Source organism: Pyxicephalus adspersus, chromosome 8 (assembly GCF_032062135.1).
Source record: "Pyxicephalus adspersus chromosome 8, UCB_Pads_2.0, whole genome shotgun sequence".
In the NCBI taxonomy this organism is placed as follows: Eukaryota; Metazoa; Chordata; class Amphibia; order Anura; family Pyxicephalidae; genus Pyxicephalus; species Pyxicephalus adspersus.
Genome location: NC_092865.1, coordinates 54,169,484 through 54,188,778, shown reverse-complemented (window position 1 = coordinate 54,188,778; position 19,295 = coordinate 54,169,484). Strand labels below are relative to the sequence as shown.

Genomic DNA, 19,295 nt, shown 5'->3' with positions numbered 1-19,295 from the left:
ATGGAGGAGATTAGGCCTGGCCATTAACCTGTGGGCTGCTGGATGAAATGGAAGAACTTCACAATAATAAGTGAGACTTTGTACACTACCCAAAGAGACCCTGTCCCCAACTTTTTTAGGTGAACAAACTCACAAATAAAAGGCACTTGCAGTGTGCCTTCGAATTTGCCATCATAGCCATCTCCTCTTCTGGGGGTATCTAATCCCTTTCTGTGTTGGCCTAGTACCTCTCCTAATATCCTTGGGTGTACAGTCTTCTCCCCCAAATTTTCAGTAGCCATCCAAAAACGGCCAGGTGGCTACTGAAATGTGCCAGGCAGTGCACGGGGGGCCGGGGAGAACTGCAATGTAGCTGCAAGGGGAGATACAAAGGGTACCATATACAGTGTGACTTTAGTCTGCTTTAGATGTCTACGCAAAGAGTGAAAAATAGGTAAATGCAAAGAAAATCTTGTAGGACGATATATCCAACAGATATATCCAATGAATAATCTGCTCAAATGGACCCATTAAAATGTATCCAAACCCAAAAACAAAATTATAATGAACTGGAGCCTACAGCCTACCGGTCCTGAAATTTGGTGACAATATACATTATTTTTTCACTGGTAGTTATTCCAATGACATTTAATAGGTCCCTAAGGTAACAACACCCAGCATACTGTATCTACAGGGGCGCAAAACTCTGGGATAGGAGGTGTGTTAGGAATAGAATACTTCCTTCATTCATATTCTGCATAACATATGGGAGGGCGCCCAGTAGTCCTCAGAAAGAACAATGCTAATTGATAGGAGTGCAGCACAGGCAGCAATAACAGAAAGGCAGCAGCTCCCTGCATTTCCGACAAGATTACCTGGAACATTTTTGCCTTCATTGAATAGTTATAAGAACCTGAAATTTTAACTTCATGTACATTATTACATATATTCAGTTTTGTTGCACAAAGGAAACTATTACACCAGTTTTAGTGAACACTAGAAATTGTTTCTCTGGTTGGCTAAACTTGTGCTTTAAATTTAATGGCCCTAAAAGGTAAAAAAAAAATCTTTTTTAGAACTTATCCATCTTTTCCATGACGTGTACTCTAAAAACAGAACTCAGCATCAGGCATTACAGAGTCGGCGGATATTAGAGCATAATCTGACTTTATTTGTGAAAACAGATGTATGAAGCTATGCGGGCTTAGAGGAAACGGTCATTACAGCAGCTTTTCAGTTCTGTCTACTGGCAGCACAGGGTGCGTTACATCTATCCGCCATCAAGCGTGCAGCCACAGACCATCTGATTAGACAGAATTTGTCTGGTAATTAGCCAAAGTTTGCTGTACAAGAGAAATAAAGCCGTGTCATTTTAACAAGGGTTCCCTGTGACGGCGAAGGCAGAGATCAAGGAACATGCGTAGGCTGCGTGTTTAGGTTACATCTGTGGTGCAAAACTGTATTTTGAAAAAGTTCACCAATGGAACAGGCGGCATTTACTCCGCTTGTGTTTTACAAATCGGTTCAACATCGAGTCATTGGATTATGCAGGGATCATTTACGCTTCCTTGGGTAGATGAAAGACAAGCTGGAAACTTTGATTTGTTGCTAAAGAATCATTATGATGAATTGCATGGAAAGCTTTGAAGGAGAATTATAGCTGTTAAGCAGAACTCCAGGCAAACTGCTAGGAATATAGTTCTACATATGTTATCCTTTTATACCAGCCTTGGGGATACTTTTGCCATTTCTGTGCTGCAGCTTTTTTGTCACCTCTCTGCCCCTCCATTGTAAATATGTTTTAAAAAGTAGGGACCTAGAATGCAACGATACTAAAGCAAGACGTAGAAGAATTATTTTTCTAACCAGCAGATCAAAATATGTATAGCACTGAGATGCATGGTGATGCCATTTTTTGTGAATTACCATTAACATAATAAACCAATACACTTGCGACACACTACTATACAATGTTGTTTGCTGCATTAGAAAAAAATGGTTTTGCACAACAACTATTATGCCTCACTGCCTTTAACTCAGCATCTTATACATAGATTACAGGATAACCCTGATTGATTTGTCTATTGAAGTGTTTCTTAACTAGGATTCCTCCAAAGATTGCTAGGGGTTCCTTGAGCAATTTGTATGATACCACTGGCACCAATAATCTTTTTGGCTATCAGTGACATTCTTCCTTATAGCCAGCGATGTAAGAGGCACCCATGTGGGTATTGTAATTATAGCAGAGCTTCCTTAAGACCTGAAAGGTATTTCAGGGATTCCCCATGTTGAAAAGGTTGAGAAACACTGATCTAGTGGGTGTAAAAGTATTTCCAGATGATCTGAGACCCTCTTAGGGTAATTTGTCAAACTTCCAGGCTTTGACATTTAGGGCCAAGACAGGAAACCCTACTGGTCATTTTGACAAAGGGTGTCTAAGCACCTAGTGCCCGAACTGTAATGGCCAGATGTTCATGCTTAACATCTGGCTTACTTCTTTCCCTGTAGCTTTAGCACAACTGATAGGTTCCTTTTGCCTCTTCCTCTCCTTCTTCTTTCTCTTTGCTCATAAATATGTTACTGCTTGAACTGCACTGCATGCATTTTAAAGAAAATACATTTTGGGTAAAATAAATAATATAAAACTGCAATAATTCTACAACTGCCTGGAGTTAGTTTCAAGCAACAGTCATGACTATTTCAGAATATGAAAAAAAAGTGTAATGAAACAGAAATGCCAGGCGTATAGTTACCAGAATGAATGGTTTTCATAGACGATTAAAGTCCTTTTCATCATGCTGGTACACAATCATTCCTCCCGCTAGTTTCAGCCTTAGAATTGTGGCCGGATATGTCATTTCACGTTCTTTAATAATAAAATTCCACCAATGATAACGCCTTTTCTCAAGGCTAAACCTTGTCTGGGTTATACAGGCCCCAGATCAAAAATTTAGACTGCGACTCTGTATGGCAAAATGAGCAATTAATGCAACATTTAGGAGAGTTGGCTGTGAGTTTTCTCTTTTATTAAGACTCCCACCAAACGTACACTGTTAACATGCTGTGAGCTTTTATTAAAATAGGAGAAAGAGCAAAGGATCCAGCTGGCCTGTGAACAGCAAACATCACTAGCCAAATCTCCCCAATGATGTGGCATGAAATATGATTATCGTTCATGAATCGAATGTCAGCAAGAGGCTTGACAGCGGTCGGCATTAGTGCCAGAGGACAGTACAGCATTAACAGGAGCCATTATCACACCATCTTGTCTGAATTATTATCTATAACGCTGATGACAATCCAAGAGAATTGCAGAAATGGAGCCCATGAGTGGTGATATTGCATGGACATTGATTAGACGATAATTAACTCAACATAATCCCTCTATTATTTTTCAAGCAACTCTTTTGTCAAAAAAGAAATTAAAAAATCAACCCCATATATAAGGAGTTATAATATATACAAGTAACTGCAAATTTCTCATGCAAATAATCTTTTGCTTCTAAAAAAGTTCCTGGACATACTGAATGTCCAGTGCCCAGCCGTACAGCTTTATAGGGACACAGTAGTGATGGAGTGGCTGATTGGTCTTGGACGCTAAAAGCCCAGGGATGATCTGCAGCATAGGCCAGAGGCATGAGCTGTATGACAAGCTTGTTTTACTTTTTTTCTTTTGTAATAATGACTACTTTGATTTATGATATTGATGGAGTAATGATACTTTGACCCAACTCATATTTACTTTGACCCAACGGATATATTTTTTGTTTGACCACGGCAAGGTAGGGTGAAACACTATATCAAGTTTATATTGCTGCCAGAAATGACACTGGGCATATGTGTCTCAGTGACACCAGAACAAGAAGAAGAGGGAATGAGGGTCAATAAGAAAGGCCACCAGGCTTTTGAAAGCTTATGGAGCTGATAACCAGGCTGATAAACAGGGCCAAAAACCATTCAGCCCTGGGTCAGCCCTATAGATTGCATAAATTGGCCAAAACCAATGGTCAGTCTCTAAAAATGTATTAGGCTGTTGCAATTGCCTTTCTTTTCTGACTTCAAAAACACAATGGCTGTTTTAAGGGGCATGTGTAATTCATCAAAAAGTGGTGTGATTATGTGTTTTGTATGTTTCTATAGTAAATCTTTTTGCATTTGATGAAAAAAAGAGACTTTGTGACCTTGTTCTAGTTTTCTGACCTAACACCTAAGGCTCGAACACATGCTAGGTAAAATTAGAAATGAATAATGTCCGAAAGATGCATTCTATGATCATCATCAATAAAGACAGCATGCCTTGATATTTATGAATAAACCCCCTTCCTGTCTACCAAACCAACTTATCAATTAGTGATGCCACCCATTTAACTGTCAGGCTCAGAAGTTAGCAAGGGAACACAGCCAATCCCAACTTTTAAAAGGTAATATTTGCATCTAATTTCGGCTATTTACATGTCTGGGTCTACATTATGTAGTTTTTACTGAAGATGAATTCTACTAATCTATTCTTTGTTCACTTTTAGATGTCCAGATTGATGACAGGTTTGCTGTAAGTGCTAATTTGAGAAAAGGTTACCATCTGAATATTTCTGAGCCCTTCAATTCCATTTAGGTGCTGGTAATTGCATGATAATGGGACTCTACAATGAGTTGCCTAATGATAGCTTTACTTTTAATAAGCATGTCTACATCTCTTACAAGAAGAGGGTTTCTAATCTCTTGCTGACACATTGGTCAACTAGGGCCAGTCTTGAGAAGTGTCTCCTTTAAGAGGAATTGCTGATTGGTATTTCAGTTTGACAAGGAGGTCGCCGGATGCGCTCTGGTGCACATTCTCCTTAAGAGCCATCTGTGGATTCCTCGTATCTTTACAAGAGAACCAATTTGGCAGGTTACCCCATCCATTCCCACACAGGCTTCATGAGTGCATTTACTGACCGACAAAAGGCTGGTCGTACAAGGCCCAATGTCGATATAAGTAGCATCCAGGTATGTCAATGCCACTGAGATCCACAATTATTTAAATTTCACCAATGGAAATGGGAGCAAAATCAGTAACAGGCCGGGTAGCTCTCTTAATCTATTTATCTATCTATTAAAAGATCACCTGCTACAAGAAATACGTAATTTTAAGAAAAACAATAATGGCTTGTTTTCTGTTTTATTTTGCCGTGCATGTTTATAAACTACAGTTTTTTTTTGGTAACTTTTATACTAAATTTTATATTTTTAACAACAATTAGGTACACGACTGATCACTACACACAATAGGGTATATTTATGAGCAGTGAAATATTTCTTAAAGGTGAATTGTTCAAGAGCATGTATTTTATAGGAAATGATAATCCACCTGTAAAAGTTTGGCAATTGTCACACTAATGGCTTTATTTATAAAGCAGGGAATCAGATATTCCCTTAAACATTCTCTGATGGAGAATACATTACTGGAAGATTCTCCATCAGAGAATGTTCGATTCTCTGCTTTATAAATAGAGCCCTTACTCTTTTATATTAATGCCCATATGAAATGACTCCAAAAGCTGTTTCCTTTTAGACTATCTCTCAATAAAATAAATCCCCATAACCCCTGTCCATGCAGAGCAGACTGTCTGATTGAAATTAGCTATTCAGCCCTATAAACAGTATTTTTAAGTAAAGTAGTACCTAAGGTGAGCCATGCAAACATAAAGGGAAGTTAAATTCCATCTCCTGTCTGGAAATAACCATAAAATACTTATTTTAATATGTAATATTTACCTGTATAAAAAAGGAAATATGTTTTCAGACTTTTTATAGCCCTAATCATACCGGCTAAAGAATAAATATTTGTACAAAACACTAACACTATCTGATATTACCTAAATTGACGGACTGAGAAACACAGAATTATCTAGGCCTTTTCAAACAAGGAAGCATTGAGAAAGTTCCTGTCCACTGGAACTAAACATTTAAAGCCAGAACATCTGCAAGTAAACAGCAGTGTAATTCATTTACTGTGAAACTGTGAACATATAAATACCACATGTTTGTCTTGAGACTCAAGGAGCTAAATCATTCCGTCTCGGATCTGACTGTTTGAGAGCTTTGTGAAAACAATTATTGCAGTTCAATCAAGAATTATTCCTCAAATGCAAACATAAAACTAAGTAAGGAGTCTTTGGATATGTACTGGGCTGTACATATAATATAGGCAGATACAGTACGTGAGGATCAGAACTTGAGAATTGGCATGTTCAGGTCTAGGGTAGGTGGGTACGGATGGTTCACCAACAGCTCATCACAGCTGAACAGCTACAGAACCACCCAGGAAATAAGACTTGTAAGGATTGTCCCTCCAGCAACTGTTGCGGATTCGGCATAAATGACACATGGTACTTTTAGAACAACTGTGCCCCATGTATCTAACAGCAAAACTTCTTTTTGTTTTGTTTACTTTTTTAGTTTCCTTATTGTCTATTGGAGAGATGTGTTCCCTTCCTGTTCCACAAACATAATAGTGCACAATTGCATACATGCTTTAGCAATACAACCGTTCACAGATCATACCAGATAACTGTACAGACCTTGGATGTGACTGGCAGAAGATTGGGTAGTGACTATGTCACTCCTTTTCCCCCTGTACATTGTTCTCAGACTGTACACATGCTAAAAAACAAATTATTGGACAAACAAATCTGCCAAGATGGTTGCTTGTTTTAACAAAGAATCATCATTCATTCTTATTGTTTGTCACAAGTTTCATGAATGATCGTAGAATGCAGACATTGTTCATTTTTCAATTTTATCAAGCATGTGTACAAGCCTTAGGTGTTACATTTTCCTATAACCCACATCGCTGTAAAATCTAAGGTTTTCCTAAGGTCAAAACCTGGAACGGGTGTAGCTTTAAAAATGCTGTCCATTATCAAGTATCCCAATTAGTCCTGCTGTACAAGATTCAGGTTGGTGAACCCACATACTTTTCCTCTGTCTGACCCAAAAATATTCACGTTTCCAGTAAGCCAAGATCTTGGTAAGGTCTCCCAAGTACCACTCAGCTTCTATTCAAATGTGGGATCTCTCCACAGATATGATTATAGATTTCTAAAAATGTAGCTAATGTTTAAATCACCAACATCTTTCCAAATCTAAAATAATAATTTAAATGGCAAGAGCATTTATATTCAGTTCATTGACCAGAGTTTCTGAACCTTTATTACATGGGGGAACCCTTACAATAACTTTCAGGTCTTCAGGGAACCCCTCCCATAATTCCTTTATCCATAGCTCACAGTATATTAACATTATGGTCAATGGGAGGAATGTCTCCAACATTGTTGGCCAGTGGGAAGAATGTCACCCTTACAGATAACCAACCTAAACAGACCTGATAGGCACAGATTACTCATTGCTCATCTAGCAACCTCTGAAGAATGCAAAACATTGTCATAGACATTGGAGACATTTTTCCTGACTCACTGACCCAAGACATTAAAATATCAAACCTTCATAATTCCATTGGCCAAAATACAAACCTCAAACTTATTAAACCTATCAACGTAGACTGAAGACACAAGGGTCTGAACAACAATACTCCCCAGCTATATGACTCATTGTGGGAACGTTTCCCTAAATGACATTTCAATACCTGGACGCGATTTGTTGAAATGTAAGGCATCCCCATCAGTTTGGGCAGGCAGATTACCATGGGGAAGACAAAACAAACAAAACTCAGTTATGCCACAGCGAGTTCACATCTATATTGAGTGGAAGTTACAGCTTTCTTTGCAGCCAGCCTGAAATCACAAGCAGAAGTAATACAATTTAAACTGTCGGTCTGATCATCAAACCCAGATTGCAAATATGGGATCTTCACCACATCAAAGAATAGTCATATTGTAGCAATTGTCTTTGGGAACTGGAGACCTTGTGACCGCGCCCATTTGTACATTTAACAGAAGCTAATTGACCATCAGCAAAATGTTGGTTTCTTTTAAAGAAAACTCCGTTTAACACAAGTCACCAGGTCATCCAGTCAATAGGGTCATGTTAAAACCAAACTTCAAACAGAAAAAAATGGGATCAAAATTTAATCCAGGTACTTTTTCTTTGGAAAGCCATTAAAGCTAAACTTTTTTCTAAATTACTTGCCCTCTATTTGCATTATAAAGGTCTTTGAAAACAGTTTGGGAAAGAGTCTTTTCAGTTCCAGCCTCTTGGCAGAAGCTCAGATCTATTAGAACATATTATTAAGCGTGTGGTTGGAAGAGTTCGACTACCCTAAACTGGGTTTGCTTGTCCAACATCGGTACCTGAGTTCATAACTGCTCTTTTGGCTAAACCAACATAATATTCTACAAACACTCAAAATATTGTGGAAAACTTTACGAGAGGATGCGGTTATAGCCACAAAGGGACTTCCAACCTGCTATTATTGGGGTGATGGTCAGGTGTGCTACATAGCAGATCTACTGTAGGTATGCTTCCAGGGCATCCTAACCTCCCACTTACTACCCAATCCATCTAGCCATGGTCATATAGATACTGTGTCATTTCCCTTTTTGGCAACCTCTGGACCTTTGAAGGGCCTGCAGTGGTTAAATGTTCCTTTAAAGCAACAATTGTACCACCAGAGACAAAGGTCTGACAGAGACAAATGATAGTCAAAGGACAGTCAATTTTTGTCCATTACATGTTTTGCTATTCTATATTACATTGGATTTCAACACAATATGTAATAAAAAAAATAAACATCATGTTCATACCTGTAACTTCCTCAGGCCTACATTCTGTGTCTCTAACGCCGAGACCTTAAATCTACAAATTTGGATTATCCTGATAAAGATCCTTGTAGTATCCTGGACTTCTTAATCCCAAAGAAATACATTTTCATATAATTTTTCTAAAGTTCACCCAATTCTTTGTTTTATTAATTTTTACACTGCAGTGGAATCGTAAAAATGTTACGAAGGTCTGGCTAAACCTAAATGTTGGACTTCAGCTATTATTTAAAACCGCTGCCTCCTCAAATCCCAGACGGAGTTTTATCAGCAGAATACGAGCAGAGAGATATTGTTCTGCTGCCAGAGGGAGAAATCTTCGACAGCTGTTTCTTAATTTCTTGAAATCACATACGAAATGAATACACATACATATGAAATCGGAATTGCACTAGTTCACGACGGTGACCTGCCAAAAACTTTGCAACGGAGCCAGTATTTAAAGGGAAATATATTCTACTTAGAAATAGGAAACATTTCCACTTTACTGTTCTATAAATGTTAAGGGAAACTTATGAACTGTGGTTATTCAGAGCCAGGCTCATAGTAAAACAGACATGATGATCAAACAAATATTGAGCATATTTGTTAATGAGACTGTTGACATCACCATAAGATTATGACTGTTGTTCACCAGGCCTGTTCGTGTCAATAAAATCACCTTACATAGCTTTAACACCCATCATCCGGCACTAAACCGCCTACAGGACTCTTTTTTGGACATTGTAGAACTGAGTTGCATGATCTATAGCAGTGGTCCCCTAACTGTGATCCGCGAGAAAATTTTGGTGGTCCGTGGCTCTGGCCAGTGCACCCCCCCCCCCCAGCGGGGTCAGGAGAAGGACCCCGCTTGGAGGGGTGCACCAGTCAGAGCCACGGACCATGTCTTCCGTATGCATTGCAGGCTCAGGGCGGTGGGTGGGGACGTTTCTACCTTTTTGACTGACTCACTTGTTCCCGCGCATGCGTAGTCGGGAGTTCGTAAATTTAGTGACACCCAAAAAGTTGGCGACCACTGCTCTATAGGCCTCATCTGCTGTGTCTTTTTTGCAATTTTTACAGTAATATTGACAGTAAATGAGCAGCAGAAGATCAATGAAATAATACCTCTGCTCGCTTTACAGTAGCTGCATTTAAAGATATAATTTGTAATTTTTTCGGAACATATAGCCTCATATTTTTAGAGTTTAGTTTTTGACCTAAAGCAACCTTGTGCTTTGCTCATTCAGGACAAAGAAACACTTTAAAGAATGGAGGGTCAGATTATGTACTATTACTTGCTTTTCTACTGCTCTGTTGACAGAAAATGAAGATAAAACATGTTATGGTCAGAAATGTACAGCGCTGCGTAATATGTTGGCGCTATATAAATCCTGTTTAATAATAATAATAATAATTGGAGGTGCCCTTGATCCTAAGTCCTGCTGCATTTAGTGGTTGATGTGCAATGACCAGACAAAACCATTACCATGTAGAGGCATTAGAATTGTCCCTAGGCCAATGTAAGTTTCAACTTAGGGTTGAAAAGAAACTTTCACAGCTTCTGCATTTATTTCGTTGACGTGAGTGTGCCAATTCCAGGTTTGCTTTAAAGGTCTGAGATAATTATAAAAAAATAACTAAATTTTACAAACTAAACTTCTGTATCCTTGAATCACCCTCTCCCTCCCGTCCCTTTCATAGCTTAAAGAGGGGGGGGGAACAAAGGCACTGGAGGCATATGGCTTCTTGAACTCATCATCTTCAGGGAAAATCTCTGGAAAATCGTCTTGTCAAGCCCAAAAACTGTCATACTGAAGCCTTCAGCGAGGCTTCGGGCCAAAGTTAGATTAGTAATGTACATTGCAACAAATTGACAGTTGCATGATCACAGGGAAATCCTTGGCAATGGATATTTTCTATCTGCTTATATCTTATTAAATCTCAGCTTTCATTCATTATTTTCAGATTCACAGAAGGAGAGTTTTTCAGAATCTATCACCAAGTCTTATGAAGATTCTTACTTGCTCAAAAAAATAGCAAAGCGTCTTTAGGGGAAGATTAGAAAGCTTAACGGGGAATCTCTCATTAGGAAACGTTTTAATCCTATTTAACTTTAAACACAGCCATAATTAAGAGCGGTCTTGTCTTCTGTTTGATAGCTGCGCTAGGGTTTTCAGTGGTAGGAGGATGCTTAAAATAAGCTGGTCAAAAATTAAGACATCTTGTATGATATCCGAGCCAACTAGTTTACAGATTTCTTGATAATTCAGGAGCCGCGCAGTCCAGAGTTAGTCAACAATTTTGAGGAGTCGGGGGGGCATGCAACCTAAATAAAGAGGTTCACAACTCAGCGGCTAGCAGGAACAATCAAAGTTAGCTATTTTAGGTGGTCAGCTGCTGTTCCTGAAAAGTTGGGGAGGCCACAGCCAATGGGTTTCAAATGCCGCCCACCAATATGCATTAGATAAAGAAAAAAAATAGGGAGGCTTATTCTAAATGTGAATTACTGTTATTTAAATGATAATAAGCAAAAATCACATTTGACTATCTATCGTATTCTTTAAAAATCAAAGATGTTCCAATGTATTTAATACACCTGGCTTTTTTAAAATCCTTTTGGACCTTTACTGGAAGAAGGAGGATCAGGAATCAGCCATGCCATACTGCATAGCACAGTGCTGAGCTTAGAATTCAGGTGTGCTGCTTGAGTTTCTAATCAAAGCCCGGAGTGCATCTCCAAAAGAGCTTTGTCCCGACTTATATTTGGGGATCAGGTAGGAGCATTGCTCCTGGAAAATAAATATATATGTAGAACAGTACACAGAGGTGGAAGACTGAGTTCTGTAGTCCAGCAGTCAATAATGACAATGTTGGTAAGGATTTCAGTGCAGAAAAAGCACTATGTTGAATGCCGATAGCAAGATAAACAGATAGCAGGAAAAACACTGGATTTATACCACATTGAAATTGCAAAGGGGATCAAAATGTTACTGAAAGTTTTGTGCCCTGGCATACACTGGAATGTGAAAATCTGGACTCACCTTACTTTCTAAGGTGGCCCTAGAAACCTTAGAACATCATGGGTTTATCTCAGTCTCAATTTCTATTATCAGGTAAAAGGCTGAATTTTTCTACCCCTTTGCTTTTCTGCAGGCTGGTAGAGACACACATTTCATTTGGTCAGTAGGGAAGACCACTTAGCCACTCTATAGACCAGAGGCTAACTTTTAAAAGCAGGGCCTATAGTTTCTTGAGAAAATGAGGGTATTGGGCTGTGTAGGTATACCTGGATCAGAAACTGACTTAACAGAATACCGATTCCAGGATACCTGTCTACCTGTAGTTTAGATTTGAAGCAGAATTTCAGTCTTTCCCAACTTACTCATCATAATGAGACATCATTTATTTCAAATGTATTTTACATATAACTTCTAACGAGAACCTTGCTACAGAACAAATAGTTTTCAATCATAACACCATTCTTTTACAACCAACTCAAAAAAACACCTACCATATCAGACAAGCCGAGCACCAAGCACCTAAGCACTGTGGTGGTAATCATGCGGAGACAAAGCAAGCAATCAAGCAACTGCAAACCAATGACACAACTAAAACTCTAGGCCTAATAACTCAGACTTTAAAAGAGAATATTTCCCAAAAGAAAGTATTTGAAAAGCCATAGATTTGTTCTGTCCTTCTTTGCCTCAAAGGCAACATACTAGTCGCAAGGCAGAGCAGCTGAAGCCATTCATCCTCAATGAGCCAGAACATCCACATAGCTTGGGTAATAGAGACTGAAAATGTTTGAAACTTCTTATGTGCTTATTGACAGGTGCATTTTAAGCAACCTTGTCACTCACATAAAACAATTCAGTCACCTTGTAAAAGAAGATGTTGAATACCTACCTGCCTGTTTTTTTCCAGGTGTGTGGATTAACATGTGCCCCACTGCCCCTATGGTTTCTTCCATCTACGTCATTACATATCAGCTGGCAGGAGTAACCAGGGCATGCAACACAGGAAATTTAATATATGGCACAATATATCACACAAAAGTGGCACATATTTCTATCTAACAGATAACACAATAATGGACTCAACAGTCACTGGACAACATTTTTATAGGGTGACAATGTTTAAAATATTCCATCCTAGCCACAGGGTCAATATAGCTACACACTAACCAAACAAATCTCCCTTTTATGCACCCGTATTGCAATGGAAACAAAGAAATGAAGGTGAATCATTGCCACAGGTATCCTTGATTCTAAAATTTTCAGCCATTGGTGACAAGAATAGGTTTTGGACACTTTTGCATTGCAGGGCCAGTTTTTAATGTGTGATAACAACATGTCACATATTACCTAAACGGTGTGGTGAACCACAAACACAGATCACTGTTTTCCTGATAAGTCAAGACATGTAGCAGTATGCAGCCCTGTACCTAAATATAGAAGATGCGCTTCAGGACACAAAGGTCATCGGTGACTCCATTCCATCAGCATTTGATGGACTTCACTTCCTGGAGATACTCAACATCTTATACTGCTTCCCTTTAGCGGGGAGGTCACAGACCTCTCATCAGTTTTGACATGGAACTTAACCAGACAGACTTCACATACCTCAATAATCCTGTCATGTATCTGAAGGCCGCCTTCCTTGGCAGCTGGGCCGCTGTCAACTATCTTGGACACAAAAATTCCTTCGCTGGAGGGCCCGTCCTGATTGTCCTGAAAGAAAAGGAACATGGTGTGTAAACAAGGTTTTATTTGGGGTTTTATTCAGAGATTAAAATTATAAATAAAAAAGTTAAAGTTCATCCCAAAAAAATTGGGAACAAGCAAGGTTATAATCATTCTCTCCTCTATCTAAAACTTAGAAAGAAAGTTTTTTCAGTTTCAACAAAGTAACATCAAACATAAGTATATGGATGAGTGGATGAATGAGTGAGAAACCTGAACTCAGCACTATCACCCATCCAGTGTTTGGAAATGTTCTGTCGCTTTCTTTGTTGCCCAACTATGCCTCAGATACCAACTGGGACAACCTTTTTTTTAAAAAAAAAATAATAATAAAACTTTATATATTAAAAATTACCAGTCCCAAGATATGGTGAATATATCAGTTTCCTTTTTTTAAACTTAACCTATCAGTTCACACCAGGTTCTTCATCGTGCGATTTACAAAACAGGGAATCAGACATTCTCTTAACTATTCCTTGGTGGGAATCAATTACTCCCACTGAAACACGTAGACCCTGCGGCTTCCCGCCAGGGGATGTCTGATTTTCGGTTTGATTAATTTATATATATTATCCTTCTCCCATTTTTGTTTAGTCACATGAAAGTAGGAAAGACTTGTGATTGTGAACTTGGTAAAACCAGCAATGTGTATGATGCACCAATATTCTGGAAGGTCAATAAGCCATAACTGCAATCAACCCATGCATTAGAGCTTCCTCAATGTTATAACCCAGGAAAGAAGCTATGACAGTCATCCAATATATGGAATTCATGTCTGCCCCCTCTCCTACCATAACCAGCTTCCCTGCATAGTTCACATAGCTCCCAACTATCTCTCCTCACACCCAAATCCTTTCCAGTATCTCCTTCCCCATCTATCATATATACTATCTTTGCAAAAATGTTTATATTGTATATTAAGTCCACTAAATAACTATGCTGCATACTTTCAATATAGTATTCAGATTGCATACAGGGGCCTTGTGTGTGCTGTACACATTTATATTAAGCAAAAGGGGGGAAATCAAAGCACAAACTGACAGTGTCTGCCATTGCTGGTCTTCTTTCTGTTGATATGATATTTCCCCGGTTCTTACATACACACACACAGGCCCTAATTTATTAAAGCTTTCCAAGGCTGGAGAGAATACACTTCCATAAGTGAAGCTGGGTGATCCAGCAAACCTGGAATGGATCTGGTCCAGAATTTAAAACATTTGCTACGAAATACCTAATGACTTTTAGGAAATCCATTCCAGGTCTGCTGAATCACCCAGCTTCTCTGATGAAAATGTATCCTCTCCAGTCTTGGAGAGCTTTAATAAATGTGTTGTGATCCAACACTTTAGTAGTAACCACCCAAAAGCAGCCATTTGGTTACTGAAAAGTGCTGGGTGGTACACCCAGCTAAAAGGGTTTGGGAAGAAAACTGAAAAATTTGGCTTAAATTTTTTGAGCCCAAACAAATATACAAATAAGCAAATTACAATATAAGGAGATCCTATCACCAATTTATTAGGGGCAGATGAAAAATCTCCAAAAAATCGGGTATTAAAAATGCTTATATGCAGTACTTTCCTTTCCATAAACTATTTTGCAATGCAGAACTTAGGTTTCTGTAATTTGTACAAACAGTCTGTTTAAATATTTATGCTGTCTGTGTTAAAGTGGACCTAGGTTATTAGATCAATTGGCTTATGTTTAATTATCATTTTACCTAGGGCAACTATGAAAAGCTAAATATAGGTGTTTAAAATGTTCCTTTTTCATTGAATGCCTCAGGCGCAAACATTGGTTATGCAGATTCCTCTGCTGAAGGGAAAATGTTTAGGAACTGCACTGGCTGGTAATGTGACTGTGCTGAAACGGTTCTGAATTGGAAGGGTCATGGAGAAAGATAAGTATTTGACATCTGTCTTTTTCATTTCACTGTTGCCCTAAGGGTGGTGAATAATAAAATGGCAGGAAATATGGGAAGAGTAGAGAGGAGCACCACAATATTTTTGCAGTTCAGAAAAAATTGATAAGCTTAGTTCAGAAAAGACACAACACGTTTTAGGGAAACTGAAGGATCTTCATCATGGCTATAAAATGACTAAAGTTCAACAATCTATATTATATTGAATTTATACTGCAATATAGTTATACTCAATTTCCCATTATGCTAACAGTACTAATAAAAGGTCAAATTATTCAAGGTTCACCACTTTGCTTCTTTACATTTTGTTTGTTTTCAATTTACAATTTGGCTGCTATCAAATGTTTAAAGTTAGGTTTATTTTTTTTTAAATTCAGAAAGACTAACTGGAGAATTTTTCATCTATTGTTTTCTGCAGTCATCCATAAATATGAAGAACTCACAGGACAGCATGAACATCATCCCATGCATATGGGTGCCTTTAAAATAACAGACCCCAGGGGCGGCCACTTTAATTCAGAATTTGTGAAACATTCCCACCGAGAAGGCAACTATGCTGCCAAGACAAAGGTGTATTTTTTTCCCCTGGAAAGTAAAAGTGAGTTAATAGTTAACCCAAATATCTGTTATTCTTACTGAGCCATTTAGGCTGGAGAAGAGAGACAAAAAATTTCCTTGATGCTAACCAAGAACAGAACTATCAAGGTAATTTGCTGTAGGATTCTCTTTAAGATATCCAAAGATGAAGGATTTTTTTCTGGCTTGGCATACCATTGAGCTAAAGGACTTTATGCATCAAACTGCAAGTTAAAAAGCATTAAAGGCATGCTATAACAAAGTACAATCATACTGACTGATAGGACACTTTACCTTAAGAATGTCAGATACATGTTTTTACTTTAAGTGCATGCTAACGAGTGTGAAAGGGTAACACTTAAGGTATTTATGACCACTCTCAGAGATTACATTACTCCCCTTGTCACTGCCTTCATCTGCACTCTTCTTCCATTATTTTTTTTTCCTATTATTAAAATCCCCTCACCGTCTGGTAGCTTTGCCAGACAAAAAAAGCAAGATGGTACATCATGCATATTAGTAGTGGTAATTGCAGAACAAACGATGAAAGCTGTAATAGCGGGCCATCGTGTTTAGGTCGGGGTCGTCAGTGGAATAAAAGGATCACAAGCAGGGTTTGATTTGTCCTTCACAGAAACAGTCTCATGTTAATCTTTTAGAGCTTTTCAAGCCTCTAAATATATTCTATGATCAATTTATAGATGAGAGGGCTTAAAATATATAAAAGTGCAGATCCTAATATTTTTGTACATGTACATGACTGTTACATGAATGGAGACTGGAAGAGGAAGGGTAATAGAGCATTTGCTTTCTCTGCAGTTTTTCTAAAATGATGAACTTTGGATTCTGGTAGAGCTCAAAAGTGAAGGTAAACTCCAACTAAGTTTAGTTTTGGATAAAGGGGTTTAGAAGCTTTGGAAACTTTTTATGGATGTCTGTGGCTCAGTTAGGAAATGTCGGGCCTGATTTATTAAAGCTCACCAAGACAGGAGAAAATAGACAATCAAGAGAGAACCTTAGTGATCCAAACCTAGAATAGACCTGGTCTAGAAAATAGGAAATTATTATTTAAGAAATCTATTCCAGGTTTGCTGGATTACCCAGGGTCTCCCATGATAGTCCATCTTCTCCAGTCTTGGTGAGCTTTAATGAATCAGACCCTTCATTTCATACACAATCAACAGGAGCTAGGAAAATAATCTTTATATTCCTGATTATTTTGGCAAGTGTCAAACAGAACAAGAAATTGTCACACGACCCACTGCATCCTCAGTACCAAACAGAAAGCCTTTCTCATTGGTACTGGTGGTGGCAAATTATCTCTTTCCTGGGAAATGTAACTTGCATCTCACCACAATACTTCCAAAAATCCTTTCTTTTGTTCACAGTGTAAGTGTAAGTTAAGTCATCCTTTTCTAGCCTTTGCTTCACTACCACTGGTCAGTTTCCTTGGTCCTTGCATTGGCCCCATGGTAAGTCCAAGAGAGGGGAGTCTCCATGGAATCAGACGTGAACAGCCACATCAAACATGTTGAAAAGACGGTCACATTCCTACCCCAGGTAAACATTTTGTGGCCATGTAGTCACTATGTAGTTACTATGTAGTCAACCATCCAGAGGATATATCCTTGACACTTACACAGCCAGGGTCTTTAGCAGGTAGTGAGTATCACTGATGTAGTTTTCTGTATCTATTATACAGTTTAGTTTTGGATTCATTTTCAGGATTGTTTCCATCTTGTGCCAGTAAAAGTCTTTCGTGTTGCAGTCTTTCTCAACGCTTTGTACTAGCTCACAGAGATGGCTTTACAGAAGTTAAATGGTTGCACTGCCTGCCAGCTGTTGATCTAACACTGAAACCAATGATACCGTTCCATGATACAGTGCTAGCCATGGTTCAAAGCCAATGGTGGTCTTGCAGACGTTTGAGGTAGATCTTGCATTGTCAAATAAAACTTGCAACGTCTGACAGTCTGTTGTCTATATAACCAAATTCTAAGCAACCTGTGAATGTCAACCATTATGGGTACTCTCCAAAACAGTCGTAGAGTGTACATGTGGTCATGAAGCAGTTTAAGCACCGCTACACAACTGTCTGCATGAAAAAGCCCTTTTATGCCAAAGTCTTGCCCTAACTTCCTGTGTGGTTTCCAAGTCAGGAAATAAGCAGAGATTTTCTCAACAGTGACCCAGAAACTATATCAAGAATTATTTTGCTGCCTAACACTTTTTTACTATAAAATCCAAAGAAAAATGGTTGGGGTTCCAATTAAAGAATAACAGCATGTGCAAAAAGAAAAAAGTATTTGTTGTGTCCATTCGTCACTGAATTTTCTGCTAGGTTTTGGCTTCTTTTATAAAATACTCTGAACTGATTAAAAAAAAAATCTGATTTCTACCACCTACACAGCTACCATGTTGTTGACACTTTAAATCTGAGAGACCACAGTGACGCAACCTAAGTTATAGGGAAGAAGTATATACACTTTCTACTCCCAGACCTGGTGGTATCAGAGGTCGGATGGTAAGAATGTGGCCAAATAATATTTGTATTTTAACATTTTTCCCATCTTTTGCCAGTTAAGACCCTTGGCAGCTGTATGAGGGTTTGGTGAATAGCAAATTCATACAGAAACTTTTTTTGGCATAGGAGATACACGTCCCGACACAGAAATACCTTTATTTAAATGACAGAACAGAAGCCCAGTGTAAGAGCAATGTCAAGCTGTGCCGCCCCTTATGGCCCTCGATTACCTTTAGCAATAGGATATAAACCTGAGCTTAAGTATAGCGGACGGCTCATTGGCATTGGTCAGCCAGGAACAAATACAATACACTACTCTTATATATTACCTATTTGTCCGTTAGATATTTATACCACTGAAAGCTTTTTCTTATATCTTATAGGTGCAAAAAATCTGTTGAAATCTTGTCATTTGATATCTTTCTGTGCTATCTGTGTCTGTGCTGCATTCATACCAATGACACTGGGCCTTATTTATTAAAGCTCTCTCAAGCTGGAGAGGATACACTTTTGTTGGTGAAGCTGGGTGATCAAGCAAACCTGGAATGGATTTCCTAAAGGTCATTTGCTATTTGTTAGCTAATGTTTTCAGTCATGTACCAGATTAATTTCAGGTTTTAAGGATCACCCAGTTTTACTGATTAAAGTGTATCTTCTCCAGCCTTAGAGAGCTTTAATAAATCAGGACAATTTTTCTAGTTATCGTTGAGGACTACAGAACCCTATTCATAGAATGGAGAAGAAGATAAGAAGACCAAGAACCCTGGGGTGACAACCATGGCTCCTGCCATAGATACAGCAGAGTGAGTGGATGT

At 38.5% G+C, this 19,295-nt stretch overlaps 1 protein-coding gene across 3 annotated transcripts in view; it reads right to left on the bottom strand.

Moving 5' to 3' along the window:
• PDZRN3 (PDZ domain containing ring finger 3) overlaps positions 1-19,295 on the bottom strand; it is a 159,248-nt gene that overhangs the window by 119,160 nt on the left and 20,793 nt on the right. For 2 of the 3 annotated variants that reach the window (XM_072420717.1, XM_072420719.1), the window contains one exon: positions 13,343-13,450. The exons of the other annotated variant lie outside the window; for it this stretch is intronic. In XM_072420717.1, the coding sequence (XP_072276818.1) occupies positions 13,343-13,450 (108 nt within the window). The remainder of the gene's footprint in view (positions 1-13,342; positions 13,451-19,295) is intronic. 3 annotated transcript variants of the gene reach the window in all.